General features: G+C 47.6%; 1 protein-coding gene across 10 annotated transcripts in view; it reads right to left on the bottom strand.

Annotated features, from left to right (window-relative positions):
- Positions 1–566: 566 nt before the first annotated feature.
- The window catches only part of nbeaa (neurobeachin a), a 174,111-nt gene continuing 157,184 nt past the window's right edge, over positions 567–17,493 (bottom strand). For 8 of the 10 annotated variants that reach the window (XM_072702183.1, XM_072702177.1, XM_072702175.1 and 5 more), the window contains 13 exons: positions 17,272–17,412; positions 15,700–15,819; positions 14,229–14,381; positions 12,452–12,619; positions 8,398–8,487; positions 7,423–7,615; positions 6,736–6,807; positions 6,442–6,597; positions 5,687–5,857; positions 4,277–4,378; positions 3,687–3,883; positions 3,138–3,289; positions 567–2,824 (listed from right to left, as the gene is read on the bottom strand). In XM_072702183.1, the coding sequence (XP_072558284.1) occupies positions 2,734–2,824; positions 3,138–3,289; positions 3,687–3,883; positions 4,277–4,378; positions 5,687–5,857; positions 6,442–6,597; positions 6,736–6,807; positions 7,423–7,615; positions 8,398–8,487; positions 12,452–12,619; positions 14,229–14,381; positions 15,700–15,819; positions 17,272–17,412 (1,806 nt within the window). In that variant the 3' untranslated portion in view covers positions 567–2,733. The remainder of the gene's footprint in view (positions 2,825–3,137; positions 3,290–3,686; positions 3,884–4,276; positions 4,379–5,686; positions 5,858–6,441; positions 6,598–6,735; positions 6,808–7,422; positions 7,616–8,397; positions 8,488–12,451; positions 12,620–14,228; positions 14,382–15,699; positions 15,820–17,271; positions 17,413–17,493) is intronic. The other 2 variants (XM_072702179.1, XM_072702180.1) reach the window with 1 other exon arrangement.

The following is a 17,493-nucleotide window of genomic DNA, read 5'->3' as shown; positions in this document are numbered from 1 at the left end:
TACACATAAAACAGCAGATAGAGACTTAACTTATGCAATCAGAAGTATTTTCCAACCAAATGGAATTAATTACAAAACAAAACAGTACTTTAAGATAACAGAAACAGTGCCGCTCTTATATTAGAATATATCCCAACCAGTGCACCATTTAAAAATGAAATGCAGTGGGATTGCATGACTTTCAAATTATAAAGCAAAAATATATAAATAAACCAAATTAACTGTACAGTCCTGACCCATCAGCCTCATTACCATGCAAAGACGCCACCGTGTTCAGTCTGGGATGACCTCTGTACAAATACCTATGGCAAAAAAGGCGAATCATCAGGTACTTTGCATATTTTATTTGTCTTTTTTTTACTTTGAATTCACACGCCCTATTTTACATCTTTGCAATAAAACATGGTTACAATAGCTTTAGGATTATACAGATCCAAAAAAAAAAAAAAAAGTTCAGTTCATCACTTTTGGATGCGATCAACCATCTTCAAGTGTGGTTGTGTGTGTCCACGTACATCTGAGTGTGGGTGCAGACATGTTTATCCAGACCACACCATCGACCCACCCCCCCCCCCCCCCATGAACCATAGACCCAACCCTATCTATGTCTGCACACCCTACGCTACAAAACTTGATATTGCTTACCATCCCATGGTCGTATTGGGCTTCAGTTCATCCAAACGGAAGTGTGCTCTGCCCAGGACTAACCCTGCTAACCCCAGCATCCAGTGTTGTTTTTACATCCAAAGAGACTAACGGCAATGAAGTAGATCTGCGAAGCTGATATGAAATTCAACCAGCAGTTTCACCGAGTCAAGGTCTGGGTCGTTACTCCAAACTCAGAACTTTTAACCTGAAAACCTTAAGGAGCCCTGGGCAACACTGGGGGACTGACAGATAACTAGCTGCGTCAATTATTAATAATATATTTCCAGACTGTCAACCGCCAGTACCACTTCATCAATTCACTGGGATTTCAACTCACTTGTCTTACTGTATGCAGATGAGAAACTGGCTATAGGTGTACCCCAAGTACAGTACTCCATGGCAGCTGGCTATAGGTGTACCCCAAGTACAGTACTCCATGGCAGCTGGCTATAGGTGTACCCCAAGTACAGTACTCCATGGCAGCTGGCTATAGGTGTACCCCAAGTACAGTACTCCATGGCAGCTGGCTATAGGTGTACCCCAAGTACAGTACTCCATGGCAGCTGGCTATAGGTGTACCCCAAGTACAGTACTCCATGGCAGCTGGCTATAGGTGTACCCCAAGTACAGTACTCCATGGCAGCTGGCTATAGGTGTACCCCAAGTACAGTACTCCATGGCAGCTGGCTATAGGTGTACCCCAAGTACAGTACTCCATGGCAGCTGGCTATAGGTGTACCCCAAGTACAGTACTCCATGGCAGCTGGCTATAGGTGTACCCCAAGTACAGTACTCCATGGCAGCTGGCTATAGGTGTACCCCAAGTACAGTACTCCATGGCAGCTGGCTATAGGTGTACCCCAAGTACAGTACTCCATGGCAGCTGGCTATAGGTGTACCCCAAGTACAGTACTCCATGGCAGCTGGCTATAGGTGTACCCCAAGTACAGTACTCCATGGCAGCTGGCTATAGGTGTACCCCAAGTACAGTACTCCATGGCAGCACGGCCACCAGATACAGCAAAAAGACATTATTTCAGTTGACCTCCACTGAGCGTTCGTCAAAGTAAGACACAGTCTTCCATTATCGTCAGTCACCATCTTTTTCACCTTCATCACAACAGTAAAATATTTTACTTATAGTAAATGAGTAATAAATAAAGTTGGACAAGACAAGAAGAAATTAACAAGAAAAAAATCCCACAAATAATGCTATGTTGAAGTAGAGGAACAAATGTTTTTCCTCCAGACATATGTTTGTTTTTTATGTCACAGAGGTGACACTCTGCCAGACTATTTCACCTCAAAAACATAAGGAACCAAAGTAGATTGGCTTCTTTCACTGTATATTTGACCATTGCGCCCACAGTGATGTGTGAAATCGGTCCCCTGAGTAATCTGCCCTCAGAATCTCAGTATGCCAATCCGAAGGATGTCTGTCAAAACACAACTTTTCTACTAAAAGGGGAGTTTGACAGACATCTCTTCGTGTTCAGACGTGATTCAGGTGTCCAAGGGTACAAGGGTACAGGATAGGACACCAATCACGGGGGAAATATTTGAAATATGAACTACGACTAGATAAGACAACAGGACAGGTGTCTTTGGTGAAATTCTTGCACACCTGTAACATTCACTTTCGTCAATCTCATATGTACTTCTGTCACGAAATGACCATCCTCCTCAGGTTTGAAACCTCAAGGACCACGGTGGTCTGACCACGTTCCCTGTGAACATGCAGCACTAACAGAAACGCAGCTGGTGTGAAGCTGGGGAGAGCAGAAATAAACACGCAGAAAAGAAAAGGTGGAGCCGTTTAGACCAGATACCTATTACCGGGCCCTAGAGGACGTTAGCTGGGAGGGTCACCGAAGTCTTGGTAAATGTCACACTTCGTTAAATGTCTTTTTTAAATGTGTGAGTTTTGTGTTTCTCGAATATTCTTCTCTCTCATGTCAGTTTCTTTCCAGGTTGCCCGGGGGGTGGGGGTCCACTACCCACCCGGCCATGGCCCCCAGAGGTGTGAGGTGAGTGGGGGGTTTATTAAGGGGGTGAGCTTACAGTCCAGCATCCTCTGCCCCTCCATCAGTATCGGTTCTGGTGCTCGTAATGCCATCGGTTAAAATCGATGTTAAATGCCACGATGCTCCCAGAGGCCATTCCTGTGATCAGCGTCCTGCAGTAGGTGAAAGCAATGGCATCAGATCACACCAATCAGAGACGTGACAACATGCTGACAACATACTAAAGGGCCAATGAGCTGACACCATGATTCGGAGCTGTGTCAAACGTTTATATACTGGGTTGTAATAATGCAGCCTTACATAGCCCTGACAAACACATGCACCAAGACGCCTAGTGTTACATTAGTGCAATTTTCATTACAACACCCTGTTAGTCACCCCACACAAAGCCTGTTGAAATCAACAGGGCCTAAATGAATGAGTGAGTGGACAGGAAGTGGAGGCAGGAAGTTGAAGCAATCTGACCTTTGATCGTGAGATAGGTCCATGGCACGGATTCCGGCGTCACATCCAGGGTAGATGTAGAGTTGCTTAAAGTCGCAGGCTTGCCACACTTCAACCACCCCATTGTCTCCTCCTGTCACTAGATTTTGTCCATCGCTACTCAGAAGGACGGCCTGCAGGGGGAGGCAGAGAATAATTTCAAGGGAAAGGCGTACCAGTTGAGTACTCTGTGTCTCTGACTCTTTATACTCAACTGGTTAGTTGAAACAAAACCTTGGTCTATATTTGTACTTTCTGGACCTGGACTTTCCACCTCTCTCTGTTATAGATTACTTTTGTGAGTAACTTCCCCATAACTGCTCGCCAGAGGGGAGCCTTAGACTGGAGGAAGCCCAGTTGGGAAAAATACATCAGGGTAGCCAGAATTCTTTGCTACGCCCTAATCACAGCCACTGCTAGAAACACATTAGTATGAGAAACCCTTCCTGGAGTCCGAGCTTGTGCTTGACTGCCCCTAGATCGAGTTCCGTAAGTGGTAACATAACACACTGCTGCCGGTGGAGGACGTACCCGAGTGCAGTCGTTAATCTCCATCTGAGCCAGCAGCTTGCCATTGATGCTGAAGTTGCAGAAGCGGCCTCGCTCATAGTAGATGATGCAGTGGCCCTCACTGGACACGGCGATGAGACGGGGCCTCACACAGTGCTCAGGGCCCTCAAGGGCCCTCAACAGGTCCCCTGTGATAGTGTGCACTAGGCAGGGTCCCTCTGTCCCCACACACACACACACACACACACAGACACACACACACATTACTCATGTCTCTTCAGCAGGATTGCAGCATCACATATAAACTTGTAAATATAGTTATTTTCATATAATGGTGTACTGATGCATTTAAATGCATTTTAACGCATTTTACAGCAATCAGGTTGCTAAGCAAAATGGATACTAAGTGAAAATCACTGTAGTCTAGGCATGACTGCGACTGCTTACGACTTTACTTCAGCCTTCCATACTCAGTTTCTTTTATCTTTCATGAAGTGGACATTTTTAATGACATTTTGTACATTCCACAATTTCTGCAATGCTAAGCACTTCTTGTCCCATTTGAATAAATGTGACTGAAGAGGACAATCGGACTGGTTCTGCCGTCTGACCTTTGGCCCCGCTGATGACCAGACCCAGCTCGGCACAGACAGACACACAGACCACCTCATGGTCATGGCCAGTCAGGACCGCTCTCGGAGCAGGGTAGTCACCTGGGGAATAAAGTACAGGGCATGAGGTTTTATATTAGCTGGTAAACATTTGAGTTCTTACACAGCCATGAAATTATGTTGAAGCTTAAATTTGGTATTGTTCTATGTATCCGTTGGTAGTACTATAATTAGTTTGTATACTGAAAACTTTACATTTTAAATTAAACCTAGTGTGTATTTTAAATGTAGTTTATGCTCCACCACTTCAGTTCAGTGCAATACAAACTAAAGTAGTAATTAAAAGTACAGTGGCAATGCACTCCTTGGCACCTGCTGATCACTCCACTAAAAAGATTATTTGTATACGCAAATCAGAAGTTCTCCACTAGAGGGCACCAATCTGTCTTTTATTCAGCACTGATACCCAGTCATCACGCAGCGTGGACCAGTGAACCACAGGAAACATTCTCAACATTATTCCAGCAGGGTTCAATATGTTTTATACACCCGCCCCCCCCAAAAAAAAGAACCTTTAGACAGCATCACTGGATAATCATTCCATTAGAACAAGCACTGGAAAACATCAGCATAAATGGACAGAAACATGTATCACAGCAATCGCTGATCAGTATTCAGGTGCGGCAGCTTGTTTGCTGTCCGTGGTTCTCCGCTCCTCACTGACGTGTCCCCTGGCAGCTACTGCTCGCTTACTTTCCTTCCTTCCACAGTGCGCAGTGAGCAGTTAACCCGCATAGCCGGGGGACTCCGATTAACTCACTTCTGGAAGCAAGACAAAGGAATCGTGACCCCCCCACCCTCACCCTCCCCCCACCACCACCCCCACCACTAATTGGAGGCAACCGAGCTGAAATTCTTAATTAACTAACAGGCTGTTCTTCTGTTAATTTCGTTAAAAAAAAAAAAAAAAACATAATGAAATGGCGACACCTCAGCCTTTGAAGCTGACGTGTCTGACACCAAGTAACACAAGGATCTCTCGCATCTCCCCAGTGCTAATCCTCCTCACCTCCATTACTACCAGTGCGCAGTCAGCTGCTGTTCACGAACCGGCCGGTGTTTCCTCCACGCTAACTTTACACAGTGTCCCTATTGTGTACTTGTGTTCGTGACGCTGTTTCACAGTGTTTTCACACTGTTTCACACTGCAAGTTAGTGGTACGCTTTTCAGGGTTGATTACCTGACTTGGCATCTATTAGGACCCGTGCAACATTATGGTCAGCAAACAATGTGTTTATAAGTGTACAGTGCTGTTACAGTTTGGTAGCAATGTCTGGTCTAAGTTCAGGGCCTGGAAAACGTGGCCCGTGTTTGTAGTCCTCTGCCTTTCAAGGCCGTGACCAACTCACTGTTGTTGGGGTTGTCCCCGATGATGTGGTGTCTTCCGCTCCAGTACCACAACAGCAGCGTGGCATCCCGGGACCCTGACACGATGTAACAGTCGCCCCCGATGTAGGACTCGGAGCGGGCCAGGCACGTCACCACATCCCAGTGGCCGAACACGATCTGGGTCAGCTTCCCTGAGGGTGAAGAGGGGCACAGCCACATGAAGGCTCCGCCCACCATCCTCAACCAGTCACAGCTGAAGATCGCTCTGCCTGACATCTACATCCAATAGCAAGAAGATCATTTAATGATACTCTGCTGCCCCTTAACACCCATGGGGCATGGAAGCCTGAGAGTCAGTCTCCGTGCGGCTTTCCCAAGAGAGCAGAATTCCCAGAATGCCGTCTCAGCTGCACATTAAACATGCTTTTCTCAGAATGGCAAAAAAGACGCTCATTTTATCTTTTTAATTGTATTATGCCACAAAAATAGCCCAAATACCTTAATCCAGTGTTTCCCAACACAGTCCTCAGGGACCCCCAGACGTCTGCATTTTTGCTCCCTCCCAGCTCCCTGCCAGACAGTCTAGCCCAGGAAAAATGTTGACCGACTGGGGGGTTCTCGAGAACCGGGTTGGGAAACACTGCCTTAATCGGTACACAGAACTGGTTTACAGAATTTGTTCCATTTCCCCCACCAGAGTGATCAATTCCATTTGTGCAACCAAGCCCCTGTTTTGCAGTGGGGTCTGGACGGGGGTGGGAACACCTCAGCGTACCCGTCTCCGTGGAGTAGACGCGGAAGCTCTTGTCCCAGAATCCGCACACCAGGATGTAGCGGTTGTCGGCTGTCACCACAAAACAGTGTGTATTGATCTGGATGCTCTGGTCCACCAGGTCTGTGATCTGCCTTTTGTTGATCCCAGAATTATTAGCTGATGATGAAGGGAGAAAGATTACTGAGTGGGTCAACTGAGCAGAGGCTGGAAATTATTCAATCCAATGAGAATGCAGGCATCACTTCTAACCCCGCCCCCTACTCTGGTACCCAATGGGGTACATCACAGACTCACCAATCAGAGGGTCCATTTCAATCGGCAAATGATGAGCCTGTTCCAGAGAGTATCCTGGAGCTCCCCTGAGACCTACCAGCCAATGAGGACACTCATTCAGTGTCTGTCACACACACACATACCTTGTACCTATCACATAAACATGTAGTAAAATGCAGACACTTTTGTCCAAAGCAACTTGCAAGTGAGGCAAAAAGCATATAATCAACATACACACTGTCAAGGAGTCGACTAGGCATGAGTGCAGCTATGATGAGCTTCCAGTGAATGCCATACTGGAGCAAGAACGAACTATACATCTTCCAAGCAAAGCAAAACCTAGTAAGACTACTATGCAATGAGTAGAAAACACAACAGTAAGACCATTAAGGGGACACTGTGCCAGAGTAATATCAGGGTGGGAGACATATTCCGGCAACAAAAACGGGTTTCAGTCGTGCAAAAAGCCTTGTATGTATTACATGCATAGTCAGTAGAATGCACAGTACCCGACATGCATGACCGAGACCCCTTCTTTGTCGCACACAAAAATGCGGATTCCCACAATACACCACTCCTAGGGACATTAGTGTTCACTAGTGTTAACGCTGGGGTAGACAAAACAAGGTGGCCCCAGTGACAAGAGCTGAGGAACTGCTGGTCCAAGGTGTAGAGCCCTCACCACTGGCGGCACGACCCTGAACTCACCCACGGTGTTGTGCCAGCGGTTGACGGCGAAGAGGCGGCTGCAGGTGACGGTGACGGCAGCGGGGACGCTGAGGTGGGGCAGCGTGTTGGCCGCCACGTGGGTGACCGGCGAGTTGGACGGGAACTTGAGCACCATGATGACGTCCTGCTGCATCTGGTCCTTGAACATGAGGGCACTCTGTGGAAGGAAACACTGTTGAGTAGAAGAGAGAAAGGAAGAGCATGTGTGGGGAGGGGGGGATGAAGGGAAGAAGAGGTAAGGAGAGAGAGGAGTGGAGCGATAGGAGAAAGGGAGACAGAATGGAGAGAGGCAATTAGTGTGGAGGTTTTGAGGTAAAACAAGGTACAGACACTGGGGAGGGCAGCAGGCCTGGGGGTGGGCTGTGGCATGAGTGACCTACAGAGTGGTACCAGCTCCGAGTCCGGTCCACCTTCCGGCCCACGGTACCAGGAGGGCCAGAGGGGATCAGGTGGAGCGGAGATGGAGAGTGACAAAAATCAGGCTGATAACGAGGTACGTGCTGGGCAGGACGACTCGGCACTCACGAGCTGGGGACAGTCCGTGGAGCCAGATGCCCAAGAGCAATGCTGAGTGTGAGTGAGTGTATGACAGAACAGCAGATATTAACTACATTTCCTACCACAATCCCCTACATCACCTCATCCCTTACGCAGTGTTCACTGGCTCCCATCGGGGAAATCCAGTCACTATATTGTATTTGCAAGTGAGTTTATATTACATTGGCTTTTGTTGCACACTTAAGATCTCTACTTAACGTTAAGATCCATGACTCAGCGAAAAACTGCAGAACTCTACGGATTCTTGCTTCTGTTTGCTGCAGTCATGTGACTCAGCCCCTCCCACCATGAAACACGAAAACGAAAGTGTGGAATGAAGCACAGTTTTAGTTTACATGAGGCATGAGGATGGGGGGTGGTGGGTGGTGGGTGGTTGGGCATTCAGAGGGGTCTCACCAAGTGCATGGCAGAACTCCTGGGTGGGTGGGGCTCAATTAACAATTGAGAGGGGGTCTGTCCCAAGGTCTGGATCTGGATCTCCATAGCCTGTAGAGAAATGGGGAGAGGAGTTGGAAGGTACATTTACATGCACACTAAGGAAATCAAATTATTGTGTTAGTCCAACTAAAACTGGACTTTTAAAGTACATGAAAACATGTTAGTCCGACTGAAATCGTACTAAACCGAATTTCTCACCCAGGTAATGCAACTGTCAGTCGATTTACTCCCGCATGTATACGATCAATCAGACTCATACTGCCTTAAGCACTCTGCACATAAGTCTGTCCTGATCTTGTTGCATCTGTTCTTCCGACCGGATCACAATTAAAGCTTGTGTTACTTCATTTGCACCCATTTTTAATTAGATTTTTTTTTTTTTTTACGTGTGTGACATAATAGGTCAACCGGAAAAAGCCCAATACTAACAAGCTGAGCGGAGCCATATCGCCACCTATCGTAGCGGAGTCAGACATACTTCAGTCAATAAATCGATTCCCCTCCCATGCATGTATACTGGGACAAGGGCAGCAGTCCAATTAAATGCCGTCATTGAGCTTTAACCGTAGCTTGACTTAGCTGTGCATGTAAACGTACTGACTGAGGGAACGAAAGAAGGGATGGAAAGAGGAGTGGAATGAATCTGTACACACAGTCAATACACTTCAACAACATCAATCGAGTGCCATAGGCTAACGCACCCCCCAATTTCATCCAGGACTAGCGGTGGGGGAGAAGTGCGAGTGAGGGTGTGTAGGGGGACATGCTGGGTCGGGTCACCGGGCTTCCCGCTCCCACAATCTCCCATCTGGCAGGCAGCAGAGCTCCTGTCCGTCAGTGTTAACAGGGAGGAGAGGAGCCAACCCCCATTAGTGCACTTCAGCTGAGCAAGGCCCCACCAACAGAAACTAACCAGGTCTGACAGGACGGCGTGGACCAAAACAGGCCACTTGGGGGCAGGGCGTGTTTGACAGAGAGGAAGGATTCTAAGGAAAAGAATGTTCCCGTGGTGCATTATGGGTCCGAAGGGTATGGGAAATGGGGATATGGTGAAGCAGAAATATTCTGAAAAACAACAGGAAAAACATCTGTCAAAGAAAGTGTTTATGTGACTCTCAGACTGTAAACGCTCCTTGTAAGGCGAAAATACTGCTGTGGGTAAGGAACAGGGCAAACATAAAGAACAGAAAGTAAACAAAAATACTGTTGTAGGTGTGTGTGCATGTATAAGTAATTCAAAGGTATACAATACTGTGCCAAAGTCTCAGGGAGTCAAAGAAAATGTTTTGATTATTTATCAGGGTAGTAAGTGTATATTTGCTCAGAAAAAAATAACATTAGATCATATACAAATGAAAAGCAACACAACTTCTGTTCTCCAGAACGTTACTGATATCTTGTTGGATGGCTAGATGACATAACATCATAGTTTTACACCAACATAAAGATCAGTTAAGAATCATTTTGTGGGACTACCTAAGACTTTTGCACAGTACTGTATTAATATGACTTGCACACCCTGGAAAAAAACTCGATTGCTTAATTATCTTTGGCCATTTGTGTATTTTCATTTTCCTTGACTGCCTCATTTCTACGAATGTCTTTTGCATAGTACTGTGTGTGTATGTGTATATATATATATATATATATATATACACACACACACACACACACACACACACACACACACACACACACAACTAGCCGGTCAGGGTCATAATTGAGTGCCAAGACCTATACCCTGATGGGGTGCCAGTCAATTACAGGACAACCCCCCCCCCCCCCAATTCATGGCTGAAATACAGTGAACCCATCACAAGATCCAAGGCCATATGGAACCAATCAGCAGTCATTTCCTCCACAGACGGGGGGTGGTACTCCCTCTCACTCTGGAGAGTAACCTTTCCATAGGTTTGGCGGCTGATTTACATCCGGATAGCAGGCGGAAGCCAGGTGCCGGGACCCATGACGACTTCAATCACTCAAACACCTGAAAGCAGGGGCTGAGAGCGGAGCCCTCCAGTGGGTGGGGGTGGGGGCTCTCGTCTCAGTCCCCCAGGACACAAAAACCATGCGAAACTGTGACATCGTTAACACCGCTGAGCTGGGTGCCGTCGGGCTTCGGAATGAGGGTGGCGGCAGGCAGAGGTGTGATTCCTCGCCTTCGTTAACCTCCAGAGAAATGTCATCAGCTAACGGGCATGAATTTTAATGTGAGACCACAGAAACACATACATCTGCGTTTCCCCAGTTTAAAACATTGCAGGTTCAGGAGAAGACATGCATGAAAACTACCTGCTCGATAGCAGTGCCATTGCAGGAGAGGTGGCTTTTGTCTGCTAAACAGGGCGAATTTCCCATCGTTTGCTTCAACATATTTCATTCACATGCTCCCATATACGATTAAACACCATTTTCACTTAAGGAAACCCATCACACCAGGACAAACTCGGCAGGGTGCGGCCCACAGGGCCGCCACAGTCTGCCATTTGACAGATGGCTCCACCCACTTAATTAAGCCATCATGCAGTGAATGGTGTACCACCACTGGGCAGGAAATGCAGCACAAACACGCATCCATCTCACATATATGTTATGTCACATGCTGATCTGTCTAGAGGAGATTTTGTCAGACTTTGCACACACAAATGTCACTGCACAATTAGACTTCCTGGTATGTAATACAGTGAACACTGCAAATATACATCCAACCATTCATCCACCTTCCATAACCAGGTTAGGGTAAGTCTAGACAAGGGAGACACCCTGGATAGGCTACACACACACACAGATGCAGACACACCGACACACACACAGATGCAGACACACCGACACACACACACACACACACACACACACCATTTTTTGTTGTTTTGAGATGAGACCTCCAACAGCCTAAAGTCAAGCTTCCTTATCATCATGTTACACTACTGGGAACCAAAACTCACTCAGTCCTCATGGAATCCAACAAAAGAGCTTTCATTACATTTCTAAACATTTCTAACATTTTTCTCAAATGCCCACAGATATTTTTTTGAAAATGTTTCCTATGGAAAGAATGAGTTTGGGAAATTTGCTCTTAAATTATACTAGATTGCATAACTGCATCTTTTTGAATGTAGGAGGAAAGTCACGCAAACATGCAGAGGAGGTGTAAACTCCATACGCACAGAACGAGGGAGGATTCAGACCCCCAAAGAGAGGCGACCCAACGTAAGTGGTACCCACCTATCACACAACCCCACCCTGGCAGAGTGGACTCAGGGCAGCCTACCTGCCTCTATGGGGCCTGCATGCTGCTCGCTGGATAAAGATAGTAGTGCGGCTGGCAGGACATGAATGGTTTGTTATAGACGGAGCAGATGGTGAGTGTCACCGGGCGGGTGGGAGGAGCTGAGAATGGGCCCAGTGCTGCAGGCCAGCTGCTGTAGGCTCACCGGCTTTGGAGCCTTGGCATTAACGGAGTCCGTGGAGGACTGGGAGGGCAGCAGCCTGCCTCTCAGAGCTTACCTGAGGTGGTCAGGCCCTTACAACTCCGCAGAGGATATGATGGGAAGAGCTTCTGTTCTACCCTGCAGTAACCTGCCTGCAACCCCACCCAGGTACACCGCAACCCCGCCCAGGTACACCGCAACCCCGCCCAACACCACCGCAACCCCGGCCAACACCACCGCAACCCCGGCCAACACCACCGCAACCAACACAGGCCTGTTCACCGCTGGACAGTGAGTCAACTATCTCAGTCGCTCCCTGTAATGAAACATCTGACACTGAGAGCTGCTTTTCTTCCAATGAATGACTGTGTTCAAGCCTCACTTGTAACCAGAATGATCCTTTTCTCCAAACCATACTTATTATCAATGTTATTTATACAAGTAACTGTTGTTTTTCCACATGTTGAGTAATTCTGGAATCCCCCATATGACTGCCACTTTTACAAGCAAATGAAATTTCATGTGGCACCCAGACCGAACCATTAATTAAGGTTGCGGGGGGGGGGGGGGGGGCTCACCTCTCTCATCAGGGAGTCAGTGATGCTGTCCAGGTTGATGGAGCCCTCATAGGTCATGTAGTGAAAGACGTTAAGGGCGCGCACCGCTTCAGGGCCTCGCTGCTTGTAGCCGAAAATCAGGTCAATCCACTGATGGAGCTGACAGGACACAAACTCGCTCTCCAGGGCCTGGGGGCGGGGGGAGGGGGGGGGCAATTAAGTCCAAAAAGAAAGACAAAAAAGCAGGGAGCCATGAACAAGTGAGCATCTGGGCAGAGAAGAACAGGGTTATGCTGTAAACACAGGGAGGCGGATGCGTCCAGCCTCAGGAACATGACACGCAGAGGCTGAGGTCATCACCATGGCAACCTCTGACATGGAGGGCGCCATCGTCAGACAAGCTTGCTAGGCTTCCTGCACTGCCGGCCCGCTCGGCATAACACGCTGAGCCGCTCGCCCCTGTCTCACCCTGCCGGTGACGGCGGTGCTACGGCTAACACGGCACGGGCCGAGGTGCCCGTGGGGCACGTCGCCATGGCAACAGATGACAGACAAAGAGATGGGAACGCTGGGGACCACAGGAAGCAGAGAGTGGATTAGGGGGGGGCAAAGGAGAAGGACAATGAAGAGAAAAATGAATATGAAATGAAAAGAAAGAACAGTAATAGGGTGGGGGGGGAGAGGAGAAAGGAGGAAAGTACGATGGAACAATGTGGCTTTGTTCTTTTTCAATGCTGTTTATTTCTCTCCTACTCCAGAAGACACAATACTGCAGCTCGACACACATACAGACACACACACACTCCGGACATTACAGCCTCACTGTCGTCCTCACATAGGTCTGCACCTGAACGACAGCGGCCAGGTGACTATCGGGGTACCAGTCCCTGTGAGTCCTCTGCCTTCGTGTGACACTCTAATAAGTCAAAACACACCCCTTCCACATCACACCCTGGATCTGTGCCTTTGGTCTGCGCTCGTTTCAGGGTTTGCAAGCAACTGGCCTCTGGGTGCAGTGAGTAAAGGCAGCGAGTACAGGGAGCACTGGGAGTGAGTACAAAGACTGATTACAGACAGTGTAAGTACTGAGTATAGGCAGCAATTACAAAGAGTGTAAGGACTGACTACAGAGAGTGATTACAGACAGTTTAAGTACTGAGTATAGGGAGTGATTACAGAGAGTTCCAAACGATCTTGATGCGCCAAATGGCCTCCTCTCGTTTGTAAATTTCTTATGTTCTTATGAGTGTAAGAACTGGGTACAGAGTGATTACAGAAAGTGTAAGGACTGATTACAGGGAGTGATTACAGAAAATGTAAGGACTAAGACTATAAGGACTATAAGAAGCGACTACAGAGTATAAGTACTGAGTCCAGGGAATGATTTCAAGTAGTGTAAGGAAATATGCATAGGGCTTGAGAAAAGGAAGCGGGCATAATAAGGAAGTAAAAGGATATAAAGACAGTACAAGAATGGGGTATGTGGCACCTAAGATGCATTCTGTAGAGCCTGTGAGATCTACACCTCCCTACTGCTCTACCCCCCTGACACGATGAGATACATTCCCAGCATGTCCCATGAGCTGTCAGGCTTACAGGGCAGTCCAGTCTGCATCATGGCCCTGTCATCTTGGGCTGGCCAGGGTGGCACATAGCTTCCATAGGGGCTTTGTGGATCAGTCAGAAGTAGCAGGACACAGTGCCCATTCAGTCACTTGTTTCTTTAAAGACACGGGGAGCGATTCCGCAGGAGCCCGACAGCACCGATCACGGCCATCCCTACGGCCGGGACACTCACCATCCGGTTGATACGGACAAAGTCCTCCGGCTTCTTGGCCCAGGGGGGCAGCCCCACGTCGCCCGCCACTGCCCGCTCCTCCCTCTGCCCCAGGTTGTACGCATTGCTGTTGACGAACATTTCCGGGAGGTAGTAGAACTCAGGGATGAGCTCCTGTTAACGACAAAGAAAAAACATCACAAAGGATTAACTGACCTACTGACTAAACACCATTCCAGTTCATCATTTTAGCTGAGCACCATATTGACCTGACAACCTTCTTTTCTTGATTACCATGCAGATTACCAACAGAGTTCTTGCCAGCAGCAATTCTAACCCCACGATGTTCCACCTGGCAGCCATTATGGCTCTACTACATTCCTGCTGGTATCCATTGCAAGCGGGAATGTTGGGTGCCATTCTGGCTCTATGACACTGTACGGCATTGTAGCTTCAAGGTGTCAGAGCAAGATTTCTGATAACACAGAATCTCAGTAAGGAGACCCATGTGTCCATACAGGGTTCAGAAAACCCCATTACAAATAAGTGCTGAAGATGTCCCAAAACCCTCAACTCATGGTGCTCAGCAGCCTGCTCTAGGAGGTCTTCTACAAATATGCACCCAAAAACTTGAGAAGGCGACTTTAATGGGTATTGAAACCCTGAAAAAAACCTAGATTGCCTCACCACAGCCCCTCTAATCTGCCTCATCCACAGCTCCAACCCCATCCCCCCTCAGGAGATTTTAACCCGCAGAGAGCCCATTTCTGGCCAGTGGTCATTAAGTGTATCACTTTACATTATGTCACCTCTGTCAAAACGTGTCTCTGCTGAGCTGTGGGAGGTCTCCCTGCCAGCAGTGTTTAGATGGTTTAACAGAAGGCGGGTTTAACAGAACCCTGCAGAGGTGGATAGTTCAGATCCAGAAAGTAAAAATCCAGACCAAGCTTTTGTTGCAACCAACCAGTTGTGCTGTTAAGTAAGTGTTAGAGAGTATGTGACAGGTTGGTTGAAACAAAATCTTGGTCTGGATTTTTACTTTCTGGACCTGAACTATTCACCTCTGGTACTCTGAATACACAACTAGCCCACATCCAGATTGTGTTATCAACGAATCTGGGAGAAAGAACCACTGCAGGATTTTGAGGACGCAAATTCAGCCTGGAAAGACTTTCTGCAAGCGGCGCTGGGATGCCTGGGACAATGATCAGTTCTGCCCTGACCTCTGTCCTGCTGACCCAACTTCTCATGGCAGCTGGCCTCACATACGATATAATTTAGCTGACACTAAAAAATGCGTTATTATCTTAAATTATATTTAGCGAAGGTGACACATGTAATCAGAAAATTCCTAAGGAATTTGTCCTTCTGTTCATTAACTCTGATATTCCCTCACTAGGTTATTAGTCCGTATAATAAATTTTAGGAATAAGACACTATCACTGTGGTTCTTTTAACACACTGTAAATTTGCCCAGTTTTGTTCTCCTCACCTTGACATCAGACGTGTCCCGCTGGCAGGTTCTCCAGGAGCGGGAGATGGAGGAGAAGGTGCGGTCAGGATGGTCAAACTTGTTTTCGTTGGCATTGAGGAAAAATGTGGTAAATGGTTCCTGTGCAGGAGAGAGAGGGGGTTTAGCGACTATAATACACGAGATCCAAAAAGTTGCTGATAATGGAGGGGGGGGGTTGGGAGTCCATCTTCTTACTGGAAATTGAGTTTAATGCAGATTTACACAGCAATTAATTTCTATGGCAGTATGGTAGAAACACTATCAAGTGCGGGGGTTGGAATTCAATTTTAAAAATTCAATTTGTAGTGATATAAATAAGCTTCTCTGTCAGGCGTTCAGCCTGCCGTGCTGCATGAAAGGTAACGAACTTCCCCTAAGCCGCAGAAATCAGGTTCCGCTACAGTTTCCAGCAGAACTATTAAAATGAGATTTAAATTCGATTTAAACTCCAGTAACTCAGCCGATCAAAGTCGCGCTAAATCAGCCCTTAAAGGATTCCAGCGATTAAAACTCCGGCTTGTAAGCTGTAACCAAGTGACAGTGATGAAATAAAACGGGCAAATATGCAGACGCATTTACATAACGTCAGCCAGACAGACAATCAGTGTTTACATACAGCCAGATGGCTAATTCATATTGTGGAATGTGCCTGACTGACGGGGGGGGGTGGGGGGGGGGGACGGCAGCGTGGCCACTGGAACACAGAGGAAGGGAGAGTATTGGTGTGTCCGCATCATGTGTCTCAGTCGGGTACAAAATAACAACAAAACAAGAGAAAATGTATCTCTTCTACTGTATTTCTTGTTCTGTGACCTTTTACTCCCAAGAGAAAAAAAAAACACAAAACACAAGAGCCTCGACAGCCCCTTCGCCTCCTGACGGCCCCTTCGCCTCCTGACGGCCCCTTCGCCTCCTGACGGCCCCTTCGCCTCCTGACGGCCCCTTCGCCTCCTGATGACACGCCTGCAACTGTGTTCATTATCACATCCACTCCCTGCTCGGAGGCTCTGCATATCACTCCTTTTAATTGGCTCCCATTTTCCCTTCCTAGAAGAAGCGATTCAAATCAGGGCAGACACCTCGCCCAGTGTGGGGTCCGAGGGGGGGGCCCAAGCATGGCGCTCTCGCACCAGTCATCCTCATCATCGTCAACTTCCTCCTCATCATCCGCTCTTAACAGAAGCCATTCCTTCCTACAGCTTGAAGATTGTCTGGCGTCTCAACCACCAAGTAAAGGGACAAGATTAGCAGACAGAAAACCCTATCACCCACTCCTCCACGGCTGGGGGGCCAACACACCGTAGCCATGACAACATATGGATCTGTCATACTTGGCCTTCGGAGATGTGAAGCACACTGCAAAACTCCACTGGATTCTCAAAAAGACTCCAGAGGTTGTTTTATCATACAAGTTTCAGTCAGGTATATATTCTGGGTCTACATCTATTGCACTGAATGATATGTAGGTTTCTGTGCCGGTTTAAGAAGTGGATTAACTTCAGGCCTGACGATGGGATGGATTTGGTTTGGGACCCAGCGGATTGCACTCACTATCCTGACGAGCCAGTGCAGTGTGGTGGAGGCTGTAGAATACAAGGAGATGTACTGGTAGGGAGGGCTCTGCTCGTCCTCCCAGGTCTCGTATCGCTCTGCGTAGAAGACGGCGCGCTTGGGGTTCAAGGCCCCAACCGGCTGCAGAAAGAAAGAGAGAGAGAGAGAGAGAGAGAGAGGGAACAATAATTCATTATCACATCTGGTTCCGCTGGATGGATT

The sequence above is a fragment of the Paramormyrops kingsleyae genome, chromosome 18 (assembly GCF_048594095.1).
Source record: "Paramormyrops kingsleyae isolate MSU_618 chromosome 18, PKINGS_0.4, whole genome shotgun sequence".
NCBI lineage: Eukaryota > Metazoa > Chordata > Actinopteri > Osteoglossiformes > Mormyridae > Paramormyrops > Paramormyrops kingsleyae.
This window is presented reverse-complemented; position numbering and strand designations above follow the sequence as displayed.